A 19,545-nucleotide genomic window follows, 5' to 3' on the forward strand; every position below is an offset into this window, starting at 1 on the left:
GGCCATGAGCTATCATTTGTCATTATTTTTATATCCATCACTTACTGAGACACCTTGGAAAAGTCATTCATCCACTCTAGTTTTCTATGTAATATATAAAATAAATAATCTGATGTCCTTATTTCTCAAATCATACAAAGAGTAAATAGGAGATTACATGTGAAGGCTCTTTTGATAATAACATAAAAACTGACAAAAGATTAAAAGGGCATCTTTCGGGTTACGCAGACAGACTGGTAACAGAAAACATTAAAGGGGTGGAGGACAGAAGACAAATGAAAAAATTAAGGAGGTAACATAAATAAGGGCCTGTCTTATAAATTAAATATTTTCAGTAATTAAAAACATTGTGATACTAGTTCAACAAAGGAGGCTGAATGAAATCCTGGAAATAGCCTAATTGTTCAATGAAATGAGCAATGAAATAATTTCCTATCAATGATCTAGTTAAATTGTTAGCAATGAAGAAAAATAAGACCCTCACCACACAAAATATCCTAAAATAATTTAAATTAAGAAGGTAAAAAATGGAAGTCCAGAGCAACTTAAAAATATTTATAGGCAAATATTTATATGTTCTCACAACAGGGATAAACAAACCAAAAAAATCCTTGGGGAAAAGGCCAACACGGAAGAGAGATAGCATTTGATTTATATTAACAAATGAAAATTTAAGACATGAATAAATACTTAGCCTCACTGGTAGTCAAATAAATGTAAATTAAAACAAAAATTAAATATTTTCCGGGGCGCCTGGGTGGCTCAGTCGGTTAAGCGTCTGACTTCGGCTCAGGTCATGATCTCACAGTTCATGGGTTCGAGCCCCACATCGGGCTCTGTGCTGACAGCTGGGAGCCTGGAGCCTGCTTCGGATTCTGTGTTTCCCTCTCTCTCTGCCCCTCCCCGACTCGCGTGCTGTTTCCCTCTGTCTCAAAAATAAATAAACATTCAAAAAAAATTGTTTTTAAATTAAATATTCTCCATCCATCAGACTGGCACTTTAAAAAAAGGGAGGGGGGGCACCTACATGGCTCAGTCAGTTAAGCGTCCAACTTCGGCTCAGGTCATGATCTTGCCATTCCTGAGTTCGAGCCTCATGTCAGACTCTGTGCTGACAGCTCAGAGCCTGGAGCCTGTTTCAGATTCTGTGTCTCCCTCTCTCTCTGCCCCTCCCCTGCTCGCACTCTGTCTCTCTCTCTCTCTCTCTCTCTCTCTCTCTCTCTCTTAAAAATAAATAAACATTAAACAAAAAAAAAAAAAAAAACTTTTTAAAAAGGAGGAAGAAAATTGATAATATCAACTACTGTTGGCAACAGTGAGGGAAAACCGGTACGCTGCTTCTATCAAAAGGTGCTGCATTTGAAAAGATGTGTATTGTTTCTATAAGGACCATGCACTGTATAATAAAATTTATATAAAACAGGAATGAAAAAAGAAATTAAAAAGTCAGATTTTTGTGTCTGAAATGGATCTGTTGTGAAGTCTAAAAATGTCCCACAAATCTCTTCAGTGAAGATTGCATGATAATGCAATTGTGGCATAAATACTCTCTCAAACCAAATTAAAAGTTTCAACGAGAGAAAAAGTGGTGGCAGCTTAGCAGAATTAGCAGATATGCTTCTCTAAAATTTAAACTTCATTCTGACAGGTTACAGATCCAGAAAGTCTCAGGTAAAATCATGGCTGAGCCACTTACAGAGCTGTGTGCATTCAGGTAAATAATTCAATTTCTCGGAGTCACTTTCTTACCTGTAAAACGTGCACAAAACCACCTGCCCCACAAGATCAATGTCAAGGTTAGAAATAATGAATGACCAAAGGCCTGAGTTCAAGTAATGGGCACATAACAGGAACTTACCATATCGTCACTAGTACTGTTATGGAGTTTAGTTACACCTAATTTTTGAAAAATTATCACTCCACTGAAGTGAAAAAGTATAGTTTATACATCCTGTATGACTGTGAAATATGCTTCTAAAGTGAATATTTAAAAAGGAGGGAAAGAAAGAGAGAAAGGAAAAAGCAGAGAGAATAAAGGTAAAAGAAGAATAAAAAAACAGAATGAAGTTAAACAGACGTTAACCAAGATTAGCAATGTACTCTAATGAAGGAAAATGGCAAATAGTAATACTGACCACCCTGAAGCTTAAGAGAACCCACTCATTAAACTGACGTTGAACTTACCAATTAAATGCGATCAACTTGAAGATGAACTTTCTCCTATGCTGAGGTGTCCTCACAAAGCTGTGGAATAAAACTTGCCTTTTCTATTTAAAGCCATTCCTTTATTGCTAAACAGTTGGTCTCAGAGGAAGGCAGCAAGCAGGGTTAGAAAGAGAAAAAAGAGGAGGATAAAGATGAAGAGAAAAACAACATGCAATCATGGATCAATCTCTTCACCCGATCCTTTCAGATTCTCCTCAGGTTCTAACCTGTAGTTGTTGGGAGCTATCATTGAGGTTATCCTCCCTCCGTCGAGCCTCCTCAAGCATCTGTGCACTCTTCTTCTTTTCCACCTGTTCCTTGTGCTTCAGATTTGCTACCTTCTTATTCTGGTCTTTCACTTGCCTATTGATAAGGGAGGAGAAAAAAATCAAGCTTTTCATATATCTGCATAAAAAAGAATATTTTTATTTAGAAATATATAGCACTTATGCCAAAAACTGGCTGAAAACCAACAAAGAATTTCTGCTGCAAAATTTTTCTAACAATTCAAAATTCTTTCCTACCGATGGAAACAAATTGGTAACAATGGTGTTTCAGAAACATGTGTTCAAGCACGTACTTTATGAAGCACAAAATTATAAAACAAAAGAAAGACATAGGATAGTCTGAAATAGCAGAAGAAAAGAAACCAATTCAGAGATTTATGTTGGAAATAGGGAAAGGCTACTGACATCAATGTTATGAAATATTTTCTCTTTTTTATTTGCATATCTATTACTGGTTTTTCACTTGCGATTAACATTAGGTTTCTACATAACATCTTATGCATATATCAGCCTATATTAAGTTGATGGTCACTTAAGCTTGAACCCGTTCTTTACTGATAGAGAATTTAAAATAATGGACAAAAAGATACGCACTGGACTTGAGAAAAGAGAGTAAGACCTCAGTGAGACCCTTAACAGAGAGATAGGAAACATAAAAAACCAATCAGAGATGAACTCTGTAAATGAAATTAAAAATACACTATATGAAATAGACTGGAGGAAGCAGAACACCGGATCAGTGACCTGGAGGACAGAGTAATGGAAAACAATCAAGCTGAACAGGAGAGAGGAAAAAAATAATAGTAACAAATGCAAAGAGACTTAGGGAACTCATTGACACCATCAAGTGTAGTAACATTGGAAACATAGGAATCTCAGAAAGAAGTGAGAGAGAAAAGAGGGTAGAAAATTTATTTGGAGAAATAATAGCTGAAAGCTTCCCTATATGAGGAAGGAAATGGAAATCCAGATCCAGGAAGCCCACAGAAGTCCACAACAAAATCAACCCAAGGAGGTCCACACAAAGATACACAGTAATTAAAATGGTGAGGAGTGACAGAGAATTTTAAAAGCAGCCAGAGAGAAGAAAACAGTCATATACAAGGGGACCCATTAGGCTATCAGCTGATTTTTCAGCAGAAACTTTGCAGGCTAGAAGGGAGTGGCATGATATATTCAAAGTGCTAAAGGAAAAAAACCTGCAGCCAAGAATACTCTATCCAGAAAGGATGGCTCCCCAGAGCTGATTAATACAACAAACAGCTGCTGGGTGCCCCTTGTGCGTTTTCCTGTGTGCTATCTCACCTCACTTCACCATACACCTGTGAAGTGGGCACTATGTTATTTCTATTTTACAAATGAGGGGCGCCTGGGTGGCTCAGTCAGGGGTCCAACTCTTGACCTCAGCTCAGGAGATAATTTCACAGTTCGTGAAATCAAGCCCCACATTGGGCTCTGCACTAACAACGCAGAGCCTGCTTGAGATTCGCACTCTCCCTCTGTCTCTCTGCCCCTTCCCCACTCATATGCGTGCACACTCTCTCTCCCTCAAAATAAATAAAAACACTTAAAAAATAGTAAAAACAGAAAATTTATTCAAAATCAAACAGTAAGTTAGTCACATAGATGGTAAAATAAAAGGTCTGATGGAAGTGCACACTAATAGGCTATGCTAAGGTCACATTTCAGATCTGTACTTTCTGCCATCTTGAATATCCACAGAAATATTTAGCCACAGAGAATAAAAACAGATACCAGTAAAAGAAATAAAAATGCAAATCATGTTTATATTTGATTCTCCTCACTATATAATTTTCTATGCTAATGTTTTGATTTTTTTTAATCTGATATCAATTATATCCTAATGGAAAAAAACAGATTGGGACCTTTGCATTAGAAAAGACCAAAAAATGAAGCAAGATTTTCTTTTCATGAATCAAATTGCTCTTTCTCAAAATTAAACTTCTCATAACGTTAGTTTACTGATACAAATATTTGCTGTTTTTAGAGTGAAAAAAATTTTAGATGGTATATAAATTCTTTTCACCCTGCATCTGTGGATTATTCCAGATGGTGCTAGCAACCACTAAAGCCATAGCAGTAACCTGGTTATTTGGAGCATTACGACACATGGAGGAAGAAACCTAATTAAAATCACCTGTGTATTTTTTGGTTAGCGGGCCAACCTTAAAGACTCAACTGTTGATCCAATCAAAACCCTTTTCATTCTTCAGTACTTTTTATCGTTATTATTATCTGAGAATGAGTGGTTTATTTTCATCTTGACTTTACCCGCAAGCCATAGAACTAGGTCAGGGTGTTTTTAGTGGTGTTTCAGAAAAGAGAATAAAAAATCCCACTGCCCCTATCCTATCCCAATAATCATTCCAATCCAACTTGTAGTATGCATTTAAAAACCAAAACTGTTTGGGGGTGCCTGGGTGGCTCAGTCAGTTAAGCGACTGACTTTGGCTCAGATCATGATCTCTCAGTTCATGAGTTTGAACCCCCCCGCCGCTGCTGGCAGGCTCTGTGCTGACAGCTCAGAGCCTGGAGCCTGCTTTGGATTCTGTGTCTCCCTCTAACTCTGCCCCTCCCCCACCCTCACTCTGTCTCTCTCAAAAATAATAAAAAAAAATTTTTTTTAATGTTTGTGGCACCTGGGTGACTCAGTAGGTTAAGTTCCAACTTCAGTTCTTCAGTTCAGTTCATGATCTCACTGTTCGTGGGTTCAAGCCCCACATCAGGCTCTGTGCTGACAGCTCAGAGCCTGGAGCCTGCTTCGAATTCTGTCTCCCTCTCTCTCTCTGCCCCTCCCCAGCTCATGCTCTCTCTCTCTCTCTTTCAAAAATAAATAAACTTAAAAAAAAAAAAGATAATTTTAATCTTCAAAATATTGGTCATAGGATTTTTTTAATGATTATCTCCATCAACTCCAAAAAGACACAACAAAATACTAAGTAATAAATATAGAATACCAAGCTGAATACAAAGCATGATCCTAAACATATGTGTGCATACACACATACATAACTGAAAAAATTAAAAAGGAAAAACTTAGGATGTTTTTAATGTTTCTTTTAATGGTATTCTGTAGTTTCTAAATTTTTTAAAATAGACAAAATACTTTTAAAAAACATTTTAAGGGGCGCCTGGGTGGCGCAGTCGGTTAAGCGTCCGACTTCAGCCAGGTCACGATCTCGCGGTCCGTGAGTTCGAGCCCCGCGTCAGGCTCTGGGCTGATGGCTCGGAGCCTGGAGCCTGTTTCCGATTCTGTGTCTCCCTCTCTCTCTGCCCCTCCCCCATTCATGCTCTGTCTCTCTCTGTCCCAAAAATAAATAAACGTTGAAAAAAAAAATTAAAAAAAAAAAATAAAAAAACATTTTAAAATTATGTTTTTAAAAATGAGATGTGGTTTTACCTCAAAATAGGATCTTCATCTATATCAGACTAACAGAAAGTAGTCCAGTATGGCACATTTAAGTTTCCCTTATTTTTTTTGGTCTTTAATTTTCCACTTCCAACTCCATTTTCTTTTCATGTTTTCAATTTCTTTACTTTAACTTAGTTTTCTGGCTTTAGCTCTACATTTTCATTCTATAGACTAAAGGATAATTAAATAGGAAAATAAAATGATTTTATCTAATAAGTCAGGCAACCAAGAAAAGTATAGAAAATTTTAAGAGTATTAAATCAATATATCTCCCATTGTCTCTCCTACCCCACCTTCTTGTATAATGTTTACGTGCACATGCAACACAAATATATGGAAAGTTCTGAATTCACAAATTAACTAGAGTGGATGAATACAACCAACTTTCTTGTCTAATATCCTTTTCAACACTGTTTCTTGGGCAAAGAACACAAACAGCAGTATTATCACAACATACGTGGTAAGTAAAAGGAAAGATGTAACTTGAGGAATTGTTTGGGAATAAATATTCTGAGACATAATAGAATCTGTGAAACATGAAATTACTTTCTCTTATAAACAGATCAATATGTAATTTGATTTAAATCTGGGTAGACAAGAAAACCCAAATATGTTAGTAAACCCATACCTTAAACAGAAAGAAAAGGATTTAAATGGCTTAGTATAGATTTTTTTTTTTAACTCTCTTAGACTGCTATAAAGCCTGAATTAATTAACTGGGGTTAAATTCAAAGTGAACTTATACCCTTTAATATCCTTCAAGCAAGAAAAGGAGAAAGGAGATTCAGAAATGAATTAATCCTTTAAAATGTGATTCTCAATTGAGGAGTTCCCAACTATTATAATAAATAATGAAATAATGAATGAATGAATGAATAATGAATGAATTTAACTCTCTCCATTCTCACACAGATATGAATAAATTAATGTGTAAGAAGAGAGAAATGCAAAAATGGAAAAGAAGAGATTTATCTCTACTGGTCTCTATCACAAGAAGTTTTATAAGATGTGATCTACCACCTTGCTATTCAAAGTATGATCCATGAACATACATCATCAGCATCACTTGGGAGCTTGTTAAAAATACAGAATTCTCAGGCACACACTAGATCTACTAAATCTGCCCCTATTTACTTTTTTACTATTCCCTCAGCCTCTGTCTCTTAAAATCCAAACTCAAACTTAGGTAAACCTCTTGGGTCATAACTACTATTGGCTCTCCTCAGCTCCCATAGTCATTTTAACTAAATATATCTTAGGACATGTTAGTTTGTTCCTCATATTAGTGTAATCCACATGTATATCTCATTATACCTAAGAAAATGCCTTCCTAGGGGCACCTGGCTGGCTCAGTCAGTAGAGCACATGACTCTTGATCTTGGGGCTGTAAGTTCGAGACCCACATTGGGTACAGAGATTACTTAAAAATAAAAACACCTAAGGAAGGATGGAAGGATGGAAGGATGGAAGGAAGGAAGGAAGGAAGGAAGGAAGGAAGGAAGGAAGGAAGGAAGGGGAGAAAATGCCTTCCTAGAGGTCATGGTCCATGTCTGATATATTTTCATAACTCACAACTCATAGCATAGTTCCTCCTTGTGTGTAGATACTCATTAAATATTTGTTAAACACACGCATAAAAAGGAAACTACATCCCCTCTATTGACAAATTTGCCCAAAACATGGCTCTGAGGGAAAATACAGTTTAACATTACAAAACAATGTAAGCACTGAAAAATGAACATCTTCCTTATCTTTAAGTAACTAAGAAAGTTTATTAGGAAAGGACTAGTTCTTGTTCTCCTTCAAAACTTACATTCTATTAAGACACCATCATACTTTTTTCAGAAACTACACTCCTAGTGGCTTTTTGCTTTGTCAAAAAGACAGATACATAATGCTAGTGTAGTAGGTCACCCTACCATAAAAATCTCCCAAGCACATTTAAGAAAAAAATAGAATGCTACTATTGTCAGGTTTAAGGAAATACTAAAAATCAAATCTGACTCAGCTATTTGTGCTTTCATTAGAGAAAAGCAGTTTAAGCTAGAAAAAAAAAAGCTTAAAAATACATTAATTTCAAGCAAAATATTGTTCAAGTATTACATATTAAACATCTTTATTATGCATAAATGTTTACATATAGAGAGAATATACAGATATTGCATGTGCATGCACACACAGACACTCCCTCTCCTTCAACCTTCCCAGGAACACCCTCCATTGACACTTAACATAAAAACTAAGACGTGAAATTTCATAACACTACCTGAATACCTACACTTGGCTTAAAAAAAGCAATTTCATATTATATCATCCCCAAAAGTATATAAGAAACTAAAAATAATATTTTTTACATATTCTATGTCTAATTACAATGTTTTGGGTTATTTAAGAGCTGCTTTAAATAAGGATTTTTATTTTCATGGCACTGTATCCCTAGCAATCTAATGATAATAAGCCATACCAAAAAAAAGAAAATATTTCATTATAGAATATAAAATCACTAACAATTCGGAGTTTTATATAAACTCATAAATTCTACCAAAAAATGCTTTAGTTATCAATTCAACAGTTTTTGTTTTTGTCTTTTTAAAATCTGGAACACTTCTCAAATTTGCCTGGCATCCTTGTGCAGGGGCCATGCTAATCTTCTCTGTATTGTTCTAAGTTTAGTTTATGTGCTGCCAAAGCGAGCACCAATTCAACAGTGCTCTTCAAGCACTTCAACAGAAGAACATATCTAGTCCCATCTTACATTTAATTTCATTTATTTCCATGTTTGTTCTCACTACCACACTGATCTCCTTGTGGGCAAGGACCTTGTATTATAAATCTCCACAGATCTGAGGCAAGGCCTATCTCCTAGCAGTTACTCAAAGTTAACTGAATTCAAGTGTTTTGACAGAAAACTCTTTTTTTAAGGTTGGTTCTCATAATAACTCTCATCTATTACCATTAACTCAATGAATATTTCATGAAAGCTTCTATGTGCTAAGTATTATCTTGGGAATATGGCAGTGAAAAAAAATGACAAAAATCTCAGCCCTCACTGAGTTTACAGTCAATGGGAAGATAGAGAATATAAGTAAAATACACTGTATGTCAAACGGTGATAAATCCAATGGAAAAAATAAAAGAGGAAAAGAGGAGCGTGGGAATGACCAGTGAGACTGCAATTTTAAATGAAGTGCTCAGGAAAAGCCACACTGCTAAGGTAATATTTAAGTAAAGATGTAAAGGAAATGAGGAAGTAAGCACAGCTATGCGCATATTGAAGAGAGAGTGCTCCACACAGAGGAAACAGCAAATCATAGATCCGGATAGAAGAATGTGCCTGGCCAGTGTGATCAAAGTAGATGGAGAGACACAGCATACTGGCAGATGAGGTCACACAAGCAATGAAGGGCCAAACCCTCCAGCAAAGGCAAGCAAAAAAATTTTTTAATCTTTTCATTTCTATTTATTTCAGAACAAAAAGTCACAGGATGTGGTTTTCACTGTCCACCTTCCCCCACATCCATAAACTGGTGTTTAATTTTTGATCTACAAAAGAATAATTCATTTTTTTCTTTTCAATTTTTTACTTAAATTCTATTTAGTAACAGAGTGTAATATTGGTTTCAGGAGTAGAATTCAATGATTCATTACTTAGCTGACTTTTTTATGGTAAAGGTCCAGATAGTAAGTATTTACACTTTGTAATCCAGATACAATCTGAGTCACACATTCTTCTCTGTTTTTTTAACTATTTTAAATACATGAAAACCATTCTTAGCTTGCAAGCTATATAAAGAGTACAGGAGGCCTATAGTTTGCTAATCCTTGCTTCAGAGCTTTGTAGGTTACTGAAAAGCCTTTGCTTTAGGAAGCAATTCCTTGGTATCATAAAGTACTAATAAAAATAACCCTGGGGGGGCGCCTGGGTGGCGCAGTCGGTTAAGCGTCCGACTTCAGCCAGGTCACGATCTCGCGGTCCGGGAGTTCGAGCCCCGCGTCGGGCTCTGGGCTGATGGCTCAGAGCCTGGAGCCTGTTTCCGATTCTCTGTCTCCCTCTCTCTCTGCCCCTCCCCCGTTCATGCTCTGTCTTTCTCTGTCCCAAAAATAAATAAACGTTGAAAAAAAAATTAAAAAAAAAAAAATAACCCTGGGGCGCCTGGGTGGCGCAGTCGGTTAAGCGTCCGACTTCACCCAGGTCACGATCTCGCGGTCCGGGAGTTCGAGCCCCGCGTCGGGCTCTGGGCTGATGGCTCAGAGCCTGGAGCCTGTTTCCGATTCTGTGTCTCCCTCTCTCTCTGCCCCTCCCCCGTTCAATTTTGTTTAAAAAAAGGTGTTGAAAAAAAAAATTAAAAAAAAAAATAACCCAATAAAAATTCAAATTTCTATCAAATGAGAAAGCTACATACTTGTCAATAATTTAAAACTAGCATGCATTCTAAACCCAACCATGAAATTTTCTAAGAAAGCGTTAGCCTCCACTTAGCTATTTGGCAAATATTTACTGAATGCCAACAAGGGGTACATAGCTTTTTTTCTTCCTTCAAATTTTTATTTAAGTTCCAATTAGTTAACATATAGTGTAATATTGGTTTCAGGAATAGAACTGAGTGATTCATGACTTACATGTAACACAGTCCTTATCACAGGTGCCCTCCTTAATACCCATCATCCATTTAGCCTATCCCCCACCTACCTCCCCTCCATCAACCCTGTTTGTTCTCTGTAGTTAAGAGTCTCTCTTAATTTTCTTACCTTTCTTTTTTCCCCTTCCTCTGTGTTCATCTGTTTTGTTTCTTAAATACCACAAGTGAAATCATATGGCATTTGTCTTTCTCTGATAGACTTATTTTGCTTAGCATAATACACTCTAGCTCCATCCACGTTGTTGCGAATAAGGGCTGCTTCTCTTTTAAGGAACAGAATACAACCTCACTGCCCTCAGGAATTTATTGTTGAAAGAGGCAAAACAATTTCAACTAACAAAGAATCTGCATCACACAGCACAGTGGCATGTCCTATAGGAAAAATCAAATGGAGCAAAGTAATAGAGATGCTGAATGTGATAATAGTTTATTTAGCTACAATGGTCAGGGTAGACATCACTGAGGAACTGCGATGGAGGATGTGAAAAGCAAGCCATGTAAAGGCCTAGGGAAAGAGGGAGAAAGAACATAAGTACAAATACTGTGAGGACAGCAAAAGCTTGGCAGATTTCTTTTAAAAGTCAATATGGTGGTGTATTACAAAGGGTAAGTAGTAAGTGGTGAGGTCACAAAAGGAGCAAGAAGTCAGATGATGCAGAGCCTTATAAACCATGGTAAGGAGTTTGGGTTTTATTCTGAATATAGAGGGCAGAGCAAGGTCTTAAGGAGTGACAGCATTTACTGTATGCTTTAAGAGTTCAGTCTAGCTGCCATGGAGAAGAGACTAGTAGAGCAAAATGTAGAAGCAAGGGTACCAGTTAGAAAGCTACTCTGATAGTATGAGTAAGAGATAATACTTCACAGGAGGGCATGGAGAGAAATGGCTAAATTTCAGATATATTTGTGATGTACGATAGGACTTCCTGATAGATTTAATATAGGGAGTGGCAGGAGAGAAAAATCAGGAATTAGTTGATTTATTTCTGAGTAATGAGTGAATGGTGATACCATTTACTGAACTGGGGAATACTGAGGAAGAAATTTTGAAAAGAATGGAAAAAATGAAGAGATCTGATCTGGGTAAAGTTAAGTTTGATATCTAATTAAAGACATCATGGAAATAATTAGTATATTACTCTGGGGCTCCTTTGTGTACATGTAGACATATGTATATACATGATAGACATGTCCCACATACACGATAGATGGGAGCTATAAATACATAAGTAATACTGAAAGCCACAAGGCTTGAAGACATCTTCTGAAAAAGTATATGTAAAAACGACAATAGGGCTGAGAATGGAGCCCTTCAAGCTTTAGGGGAATACGGCAGAGCCAGAAATGACAACAGAGTAGGCATGACAAGTGAAGGACAGAGAAATAAGTAGAATCTGCTATCAGAAATGCCAAAAGAAAATACCTTTCAAGGAAGGGAGTGTGTATAATGATGCTGAAAGGAAAGGCAAGATGGTGACAGTAACTTTTGGACCTGGCACCTGAAAATATACCACCGCAAACCCTGGCAAAAGCAGTTTCAGGGAAGTGATAAAAATAGATTAAAAAATAGATAAAAGAGAAGTCTGACTTGGTAAACTTGAAGAAATGTGAAGAAATGCAGACAGCAATTATACACAGTCAATTTTTTAAACAAGATTTGTTAAGAAGGAACAGAGAAAAATGGTGTGCCAGCTAGAAAGGACTATCATGTCAAGGAAAGGACTTTCAAAGATGGAGGGTGGAAACGTTAAATCATGCTTATGATAATAAACTAGGAAAAAGTAAAGTTTTAAAAATAAAGCAGAGAGAAGGATAATTGAGAAAGCACCATCCTTGAACTGGGTAACTAGGATAGGATTATGAGAAAAAGTGGCAGAGCTGAACTTAGAACAGTGAACCACTGTAAAGAAAACACACAAAACACACCTGTACAGATGCATGTAAGCCAGGAGATCTAAGGGTGGGAAGATGCAGTAGGTAGCATCTGATTCCTATTTTCTCAATGTAATATGAAGTGAAGTCAGCAGCTATGAGGTGAAGGCAGGGATTTTGTGGATTTGACAAAAGAAGAGCGAGCAGGATATAATCATCTCTGAAAATGTAAAATCAAATTTAACAGGCATTTGTATTAGAACTGCCTATATAATTGGGAGCACATTTGAAATATGTGGCCATAAATCTGCAGTGAGACCTGTCAGGACAGTTGTGTGACTTTTTTCCCCAAGAAATATGCAGTATCTCAGTGCAGAGGCTGTAGAGTATAGAAGTGGTGGTCAGAGCTGCACTGTACTTTGCAGCATACTAAGCCAAGGTGTAGAATTCCAAAAGAAAACAATCAACTCCACATACTTAAAGTCACAGGAGAGAAAAGAGGGAAGCTTTATGCTGGCCAGAACAGGTATACAATCCCCCAAATGTAAGAAAAGACACTGCTTAAGAATGGAACCAAAACAGAGGAGAAAAGAAAAACAGAGAACCCATTCTCACATTTCTTAGTATAATTTGTGGAATTGTTTTACTACAACGGTTGATGCCTGTTCCCCAAACTGTATAAAGATAAGAATCCATGACTGTCGGTATATTTAAAACCAATTTATAAACTCTAAAAAAAAGCAGACCAAGGATATGTCACAGTGCTATGACTGAAGTGTGCCAAGAAATCTGAATATGTGCTAGAGAAACAGAGAAACAAAAAAAAATTCCTGTCTTAAAAAACTGACTTGACTTTTTGGATCTGTGACAGAATAAATATACTGTCAATTGTTTTTATTCTTTAAAGAAAGCTGCTCTGTGTTGCTCACTCTGGATTTCTCCTTGATTTATTGATAATGACAGAGGAAAGCACAAGCATTTTTATGGAGAGCATCCATTTATTTTATGCATTATCTTCATGTCTATCATCTAAAACAGGACATACAACTTTATACACTTTTGAGCAAAATTTGGGTACTAAGAGATATATACATATCCTCATGTCTCTCTTCTATTTTTTTCTCCCTTTTCAATTTTATTCTTCCCCAATACTCCTACTTTATTTAATTTTCTTCTCCCTTTCATATATTTTCTGTTTATATGCCTCAGGCCTCACAGAATCATCCAGAGATTCAACCATTCTTGGTGGAAGTCAGACCTAGGAGAATGCTGACCCCATGACCTAGGAAAAGTAACATTCTAGCATTAACAGAACAATGAAACAGACAATATAGCTTTTTATTTCCTGCTATCTTGTTTCCCTCTTTATGTCTGAAAAGTACTTTGTAGATACTAATGAATGCATTTACTTTCAGTACCCCAAGCCTCTGTCAGTAATGAGCACTGTGAATGCTACAGTTTAATCACACCACAAAACAGTATACTAAGCTATGTGTGCAGAAAGAGTATGCTGTTTGTACTTTTTCACCTGGTGGTTTCACAGGGAGCAGTTTAAAAACTAATTTAACTTGGACATTTCTCTATAACATGCACATGGAGAGGTAATAGCTGGAGGCTACCTTGGGAAACAAAGCATTAATAAAAAGCAGATAATAAATTAAAAAGTAGATAATGGTAACAGTTTTTCTCAGGTGCATATAAATGCGAGTAATCAGCAAACTCCATAAGTGGTTTTCTTCATAAATTTTGGGTAAAATACAATGAAAATCATTAAATCAACTGGGGAGAAGATTATTAATCACTAAAGCATTCCACTGAAATGAGAGAAAAGAATAAAGTTTAGTTTCTGATTTCATTAATAAAGCATTGGCCTAGGGGTGCCTGGGGGCTCTTGGTTTCAGCTCAGGTCATGATCTCACAACTCATGAGTTTGAGCCTGCATATGGCTCTGTGCTGACAGTGCAGCACCCTCTTGGGATTTTCTATCTTCCTCTCTCTCTTCCCCTCCCCAACTTTCTCTCTGTCTCAAAAATAAACCTAAAAAAAAAAAATAATAAATATAGTACTGGCCTAATGGAAGAAAGGGAGGCAAAAAAAAAAAAAATCAAAACTGTAATCTATGAATCTGAAATTTTACATTGTATTTTCATCACAAAAATATTTAAACTCCACTTCCAAGGGGTCTTTAACCAATAGAGATATGACTACACACAAACATAATTTATAAAAACTCAGCATGCCGTAAGTGAATTATAAAAGTTTAGTTTACATTTGCCTGCTTTTTGTTTTTGTTAGAGACATACTGACCTCATAATAAAACTCAAGCTTCCTTAATTAGCACCAAAGGCCCTCAAGAATCTTTATTTCTATCACTCCCTCCTGCCGCAGGTTTTTTGTTTTGGGGTGTTTTTCTTTTGCTTTGGTCTCTTCAGTTGTCCTAATGTCTTTACACTATCTCTGCCTAGCATACAAGTACTCATCCTTCAAAATGATATTAAAATGGCAGCATACTGGCAAAGCATTCCAGCACCCCCTGAGCAGAAGTGCTTCATCCGCATGACTAAAGGGTCTGTACCTGAACTATAGAATGGTACATTGTGTAAAGGATGTAAAGTGTAAAGGAAAGTGTAAGGAGTGTAAAGGAAAAGATTTTCTAGATTCTCTGAATCTAGAAAGTGTAAAGGAAAAGATTTGCTAGGTTCTCTGTTCACAAATTATAATATTTGAAATATACAAATATTCTAGAGCTACAAATTAAAGAAAGACTAAAATATACAGTGAAATTCAAATTGCCAATATTGATTTAATATACAGGTAAATCACTGATCACAGTGCACTTAAGGTATTTACTACTATGGTCCAAGTGCTTTTGAAACATAAGAAAATTAAACTGTCCCAAAACTTTTCTTTGTCAAATTGGTAAAAACAAGTTTGCTTCCCACAGCACATCATAATATCATCTGAACTTTGCTTGAAATTAAAAGACCATTATTAAGCCTACCACCTCCTTTTTTCATTGGCCCATTGCAATTACAGCAGTTAATACTTGATAACAATATCATAACCACAAAGCAAATGCTTATGGATAAATATGCCATTTAGTTATAGGATTTCACCTAGATGATCCAAAATATGTACATAAATTGTGTTTTACATTGTCACTGAAATGAAAATACAAAATAATAACCCATCAGCATGATAAACTCGTAAATCTCAAAACATGTTCAAAGTCCCCAGGGATGTGAGAGCCCCTGATAGGAATACTGTAATGAAGAGGTTAAAAACAAAGCTTTTAAGAGTTGGAGAGCTCTGAATTAAATATCTGATTTACTATTCATCACCTATGTGATCATTAACCTCTTTAAGCTTCATGTTTGGTTTTTGTTGTTTTTTAAACTTTTAACTTGTGATATGGGAATAATGCCCATCTCTCATAGAGTCATTATGTGGAATAAATAAGATAACGTATGGAAAATACACAGCATAGGATTTGGCACAGCAAGCAGCGAGAAACATTACTTCTCACACGCATATGCATGCATACAAACACATATCTACCTTATTATTTTTTTTTAGAAAAACTGTCCTTTAATACAAAACAAGATAGATAAAGCATTCCTTCTCTATTGTATTTTATCACATAAATTTAAATACCTAATTCCCCATCATCAACTTGCACAGAATCACAGAATATGCTTTTTACTCTGCAGGTGGTGGGAAGGGTGTGTGTGAGATTGAATACTCTATGTTTGAATGTAAGTCTAGCATTATGTTAGATAAAATACTATAATAACCACCTTTGTAAGTTTCTCACCATATACCAACCACCTTAATGTATATCATCACATTATCTCTTTTGTCACACCTTATTCAAAAGACTTTTATAAGGCTTTATTATTTCTTTATTTATTTTGAGGGGAGGGAGAAGTGTTTTAGTATAAGTATGTCCCAGTATTTGTATGATATTAATACTAAAAAAGTATCAATTGCTTATCTGAAATACTAATTTAACTGATATCCCATATGTATATTTGCTAAATCTGGCAATCATATACAAATTCAAATTTTAACTAACTGTAAATTTAATCTTTCTTCCTTTCTCTACTGAATTTATCATGTTTAGCTACAGAATGCCAGATAATAGTCTATAATTGCCACCATGAAAAGCTACATTTGCCACTTCTCAATGCATGATAGCACAAAACTCAATACTTTTCAGTAGAACAGTTAGGTAGATCAGTACAAGTATGTGTTCACACATTTTTTTTTTCCTACCAATGAATCATTCAAAATAATAACACTATATTTCAGGAAAAGGTAGTTATGCAGGCTGTGGCTACACTGTGCTTGCGTGACCAATTACAAAAACACTAGGCAATATTATTGCTTGAAAGGAAAGAAAATAAGGAAATACACTCTTCAACAATAAGGCTGTTTAAGAAAGCCAACAAGGGGCGCCTGGGTGGCTCAGTCAGTTAAGCCTCTGACTTCGGTTCAGGCCATGATCTCACAGATCACAATTTTGAGCCCCACATCAAATAGCTCTGAGCCTGGAGCCTGCTTTAGATTCTGTGTCTCCCTCTCTCTCTGCCCCTTCTCTGCTCACACTCTTTCTCTCTCTCAAAAATAAATTAAAAGAATTTTTTTTTAATTTTAAAAAAAAGAACGCCAACCAAATGACAAGTAAAAAAGGCAATTAACAACAGATCATTCTCCTAGATTATACTCGTGTCTATAAATCAAACTCCTTGTAAATAGATCCCACAAGGTCAGAAATGCTCTTAGGCCTATAAAGTTCTGAAGACTTTAGCTAAAAAAAAAAAAAAAAAATGAAGGCTTCAAACTATAGTTCTCTTTTTGTGAATGACATGAGGTTTTAGTGCCTACTGTCAGACAACAATGAAAAAAATTCTAAGATGTGCAATCAGAAAACTGGCTAGTTGACTTAGACTTTGGAAATCAATGTAGAACCCTTTCATCAAATTAGATGAAAGAGACTATATAAAAACAGGAATGCATCTGAGCAAGGCATAAAGTATTTAGCTTTTATTACATAACAATAGAGGTACTCTGGTCTAAATGCTGTTGATACAAAATATCCCACAGATTCCAAACATCTGTTTTAAAGATAAATCTGCAACAGGCACTGTCAAATAAAATAGGGGTAATAATAATATTGAGCTCAATTTGTGTAAACTAGGAAGTAAATGAGAGGATATTTATAAGCCTCACCTACTGAATGTCTTGCCTTTAGCCAAAGGCGCTAAATCAAAAGTAACAATGAATTATGAATGAAATCATATATTTTCATCTATTCATGGAATCATTTCTTTGTATTCTTTCTCTGGGGATAATGTCATTGAATAATAACTAAAGACATGTATATACGTTTAAGAACAGAGAATGTGAATCTTCACTCATTATCACACTAAATGAAATCTCTCTGTACTAAATGGAAGCAGGGACAGAGGAAAGGCAGTAAAGGACAAGAAAGAGAAAACAAATAAATCTATACAAACCAAGAAAGCTTAGAGGAGGACACTAAAAAGCAAACACTAAAGTGTCACTATTAACACAAAACAGGTGGTTAAAACAAACACTTAAGGGTTAAGTATCCTGCCCATGGTCCCATAATGAAGTTATCCAAATATCCAATCCAATTTCAAGCCATCAATATTCTCTTAATGATCTGTTCAACTGGTCTTGGCAAAACCATAATTAAAATGGTGAAATGCTTCTGTATAGAAAAAAGTACTGCACTAAATTCCAACCTGGAACAAAGAAAACCTTTTTTACATACTACAACCAAAATGATCTTTGCCACTGGAAAAACAAAACCTATTTTGTATATCTTGGAAAATAAAATTATTGAGAAATAAGTACAGCTTAATGGCATTTACTGCTAGAGTAACAACTACTAAAATGAACCAGCTAACAACATTATAATTAACATAACCTGTAACTCACAGAATTATGTATACAATAATGACTTTCACACACAAATGCTTCTGGGGCTTTTTGTAGGGCTTTGTTTAGAGATATTTAGATCAAAACCTGTCACACAAAAGACAAAAGCGATAAAACTTTCCTGTAAAAATATGTCCACCTGATGCTTAAGTTAGAGATGTAAGTTCTCCAAACACAAGGCAAAATCCTTCATGGTATTTCATTACTAAAGCTGAATTGTGTTCAGACTGTACCACCCTCAAAATTACTTAAGTGGTACCCATACTGCTTTACTATAATGTGTGGAGAAAATGTTTACAGTAGAAAATGGGAAAGTCACTTTTTAAATTTTTTTTTTTTAACGTTTATTTTTGAGACAGAGACAGAGCATGAACGGGGGAGGGGCAGAGAGAGAGGGAGACACAGAATCGGAAGCAGGCTCCAGGCTCCGAGCCATCAGCCCAGGGCCCGACACAGGGCTCGAACTCACGGATCGCGAGATCGTGACCTGAGCCGAAGTCGGAGGCTTAACCGATGAGCCACCCAGGCGCCCCGAAAATCACTTTTTAAATGCAGTATTTGTGCTTGCTATTTTTATTGCAAACAATGTAAGATTTGTTCTGTAATAAATATGGTTTGAAATAAAAGTTCCATAAAAACCTGAACAAAACAAAATAAATAAAACTGAGTCTTTGGTAGTAAGTAATAAGGCAGGTAACCAATAATGTAAATGAAAATGAAATTTTTAAAAAGAATATGAGAAATCCCAAGAGTTAAGAAACATGTAAAAGAAGAAAAGCAAAACAGACTGAAAAATGTCAATGAGGTGGTACCTGAGCTAGCAGAAAACAGTATCACATAAACTACAAAAGAAGGGTTCCTAGAAAGAAAAGAGGTAATTGATAATATCTAACACCCCAGAAAGGTCAATAGACCCAAGACAAACAAAGTTACTAAACTTGGCAACCAGTATATCACTGAAGCCATTTTACCACAGCAGTGAGAGAAGAATCCAAATTACATTTGAAAAATAAATGGAAGTGTGGAAGTGGAGGCAGCAAGCATAAATGAATCTTTCAAAAACTGTGCAAGTCAACAGAATAAAAAGGTAAAATGTAAAATTAAGATGGTGTACTGAACTAAGGCCAAGGAAAAGATACTGACA

At 35.9% G+C, this 19,545-nt stretch overlaps 1 protein-coding gene and 1 non-coding gene across 12 annotated transcripts in view; both read right to left on the bottom strand.

Moving 5' to 3' along the window:
• Nucleotides 1-19,545, bottom strand: part of ERC1 (ELKS/RAB6-interacting/CAST family member 1) — a 517,187-nt gene that overhangs the window by 284,322 nt on the left and 213,320 nt on the right. For all 11 annotated transcript variants that reach the window (XM_032593893.1, XM_030321381.2, XM_030321379.2 and 8 more), the window contains one exon: nucleotides 2,433-2,568. In XM_032593893.1, the coding sequence (XP_032449784.1) occupies nucleotides 2,433-2,568 (136 nt within the window). The remainder of the gene's footprint in view (nucleotides 1-2,432; nucleotides 2,569-19,545) is intronic.
• Nucleotides 8,516-8,622, bottom strand: LOC115519525. The gene has a single exon (XR_003970535.1). It is a non-coding gene; the product is annotated as a U6 spliceosomal RNA (small nuclear RNA).

The sequence above is a fragment of the Lynx canadensis genome, chromosome B4, assembly GCF_007474595.2.
Source record: "Lynx canadensis isolate LIC74 chromosome B4, mLynCan4.pri.v2, whole genome shotgun sequence".
Lineage (NCBI taxonomy): Eukaryota > Metazoa > Chordata > Mammalia > Carnivora > Felidae > Lynx > Lynx canadensis.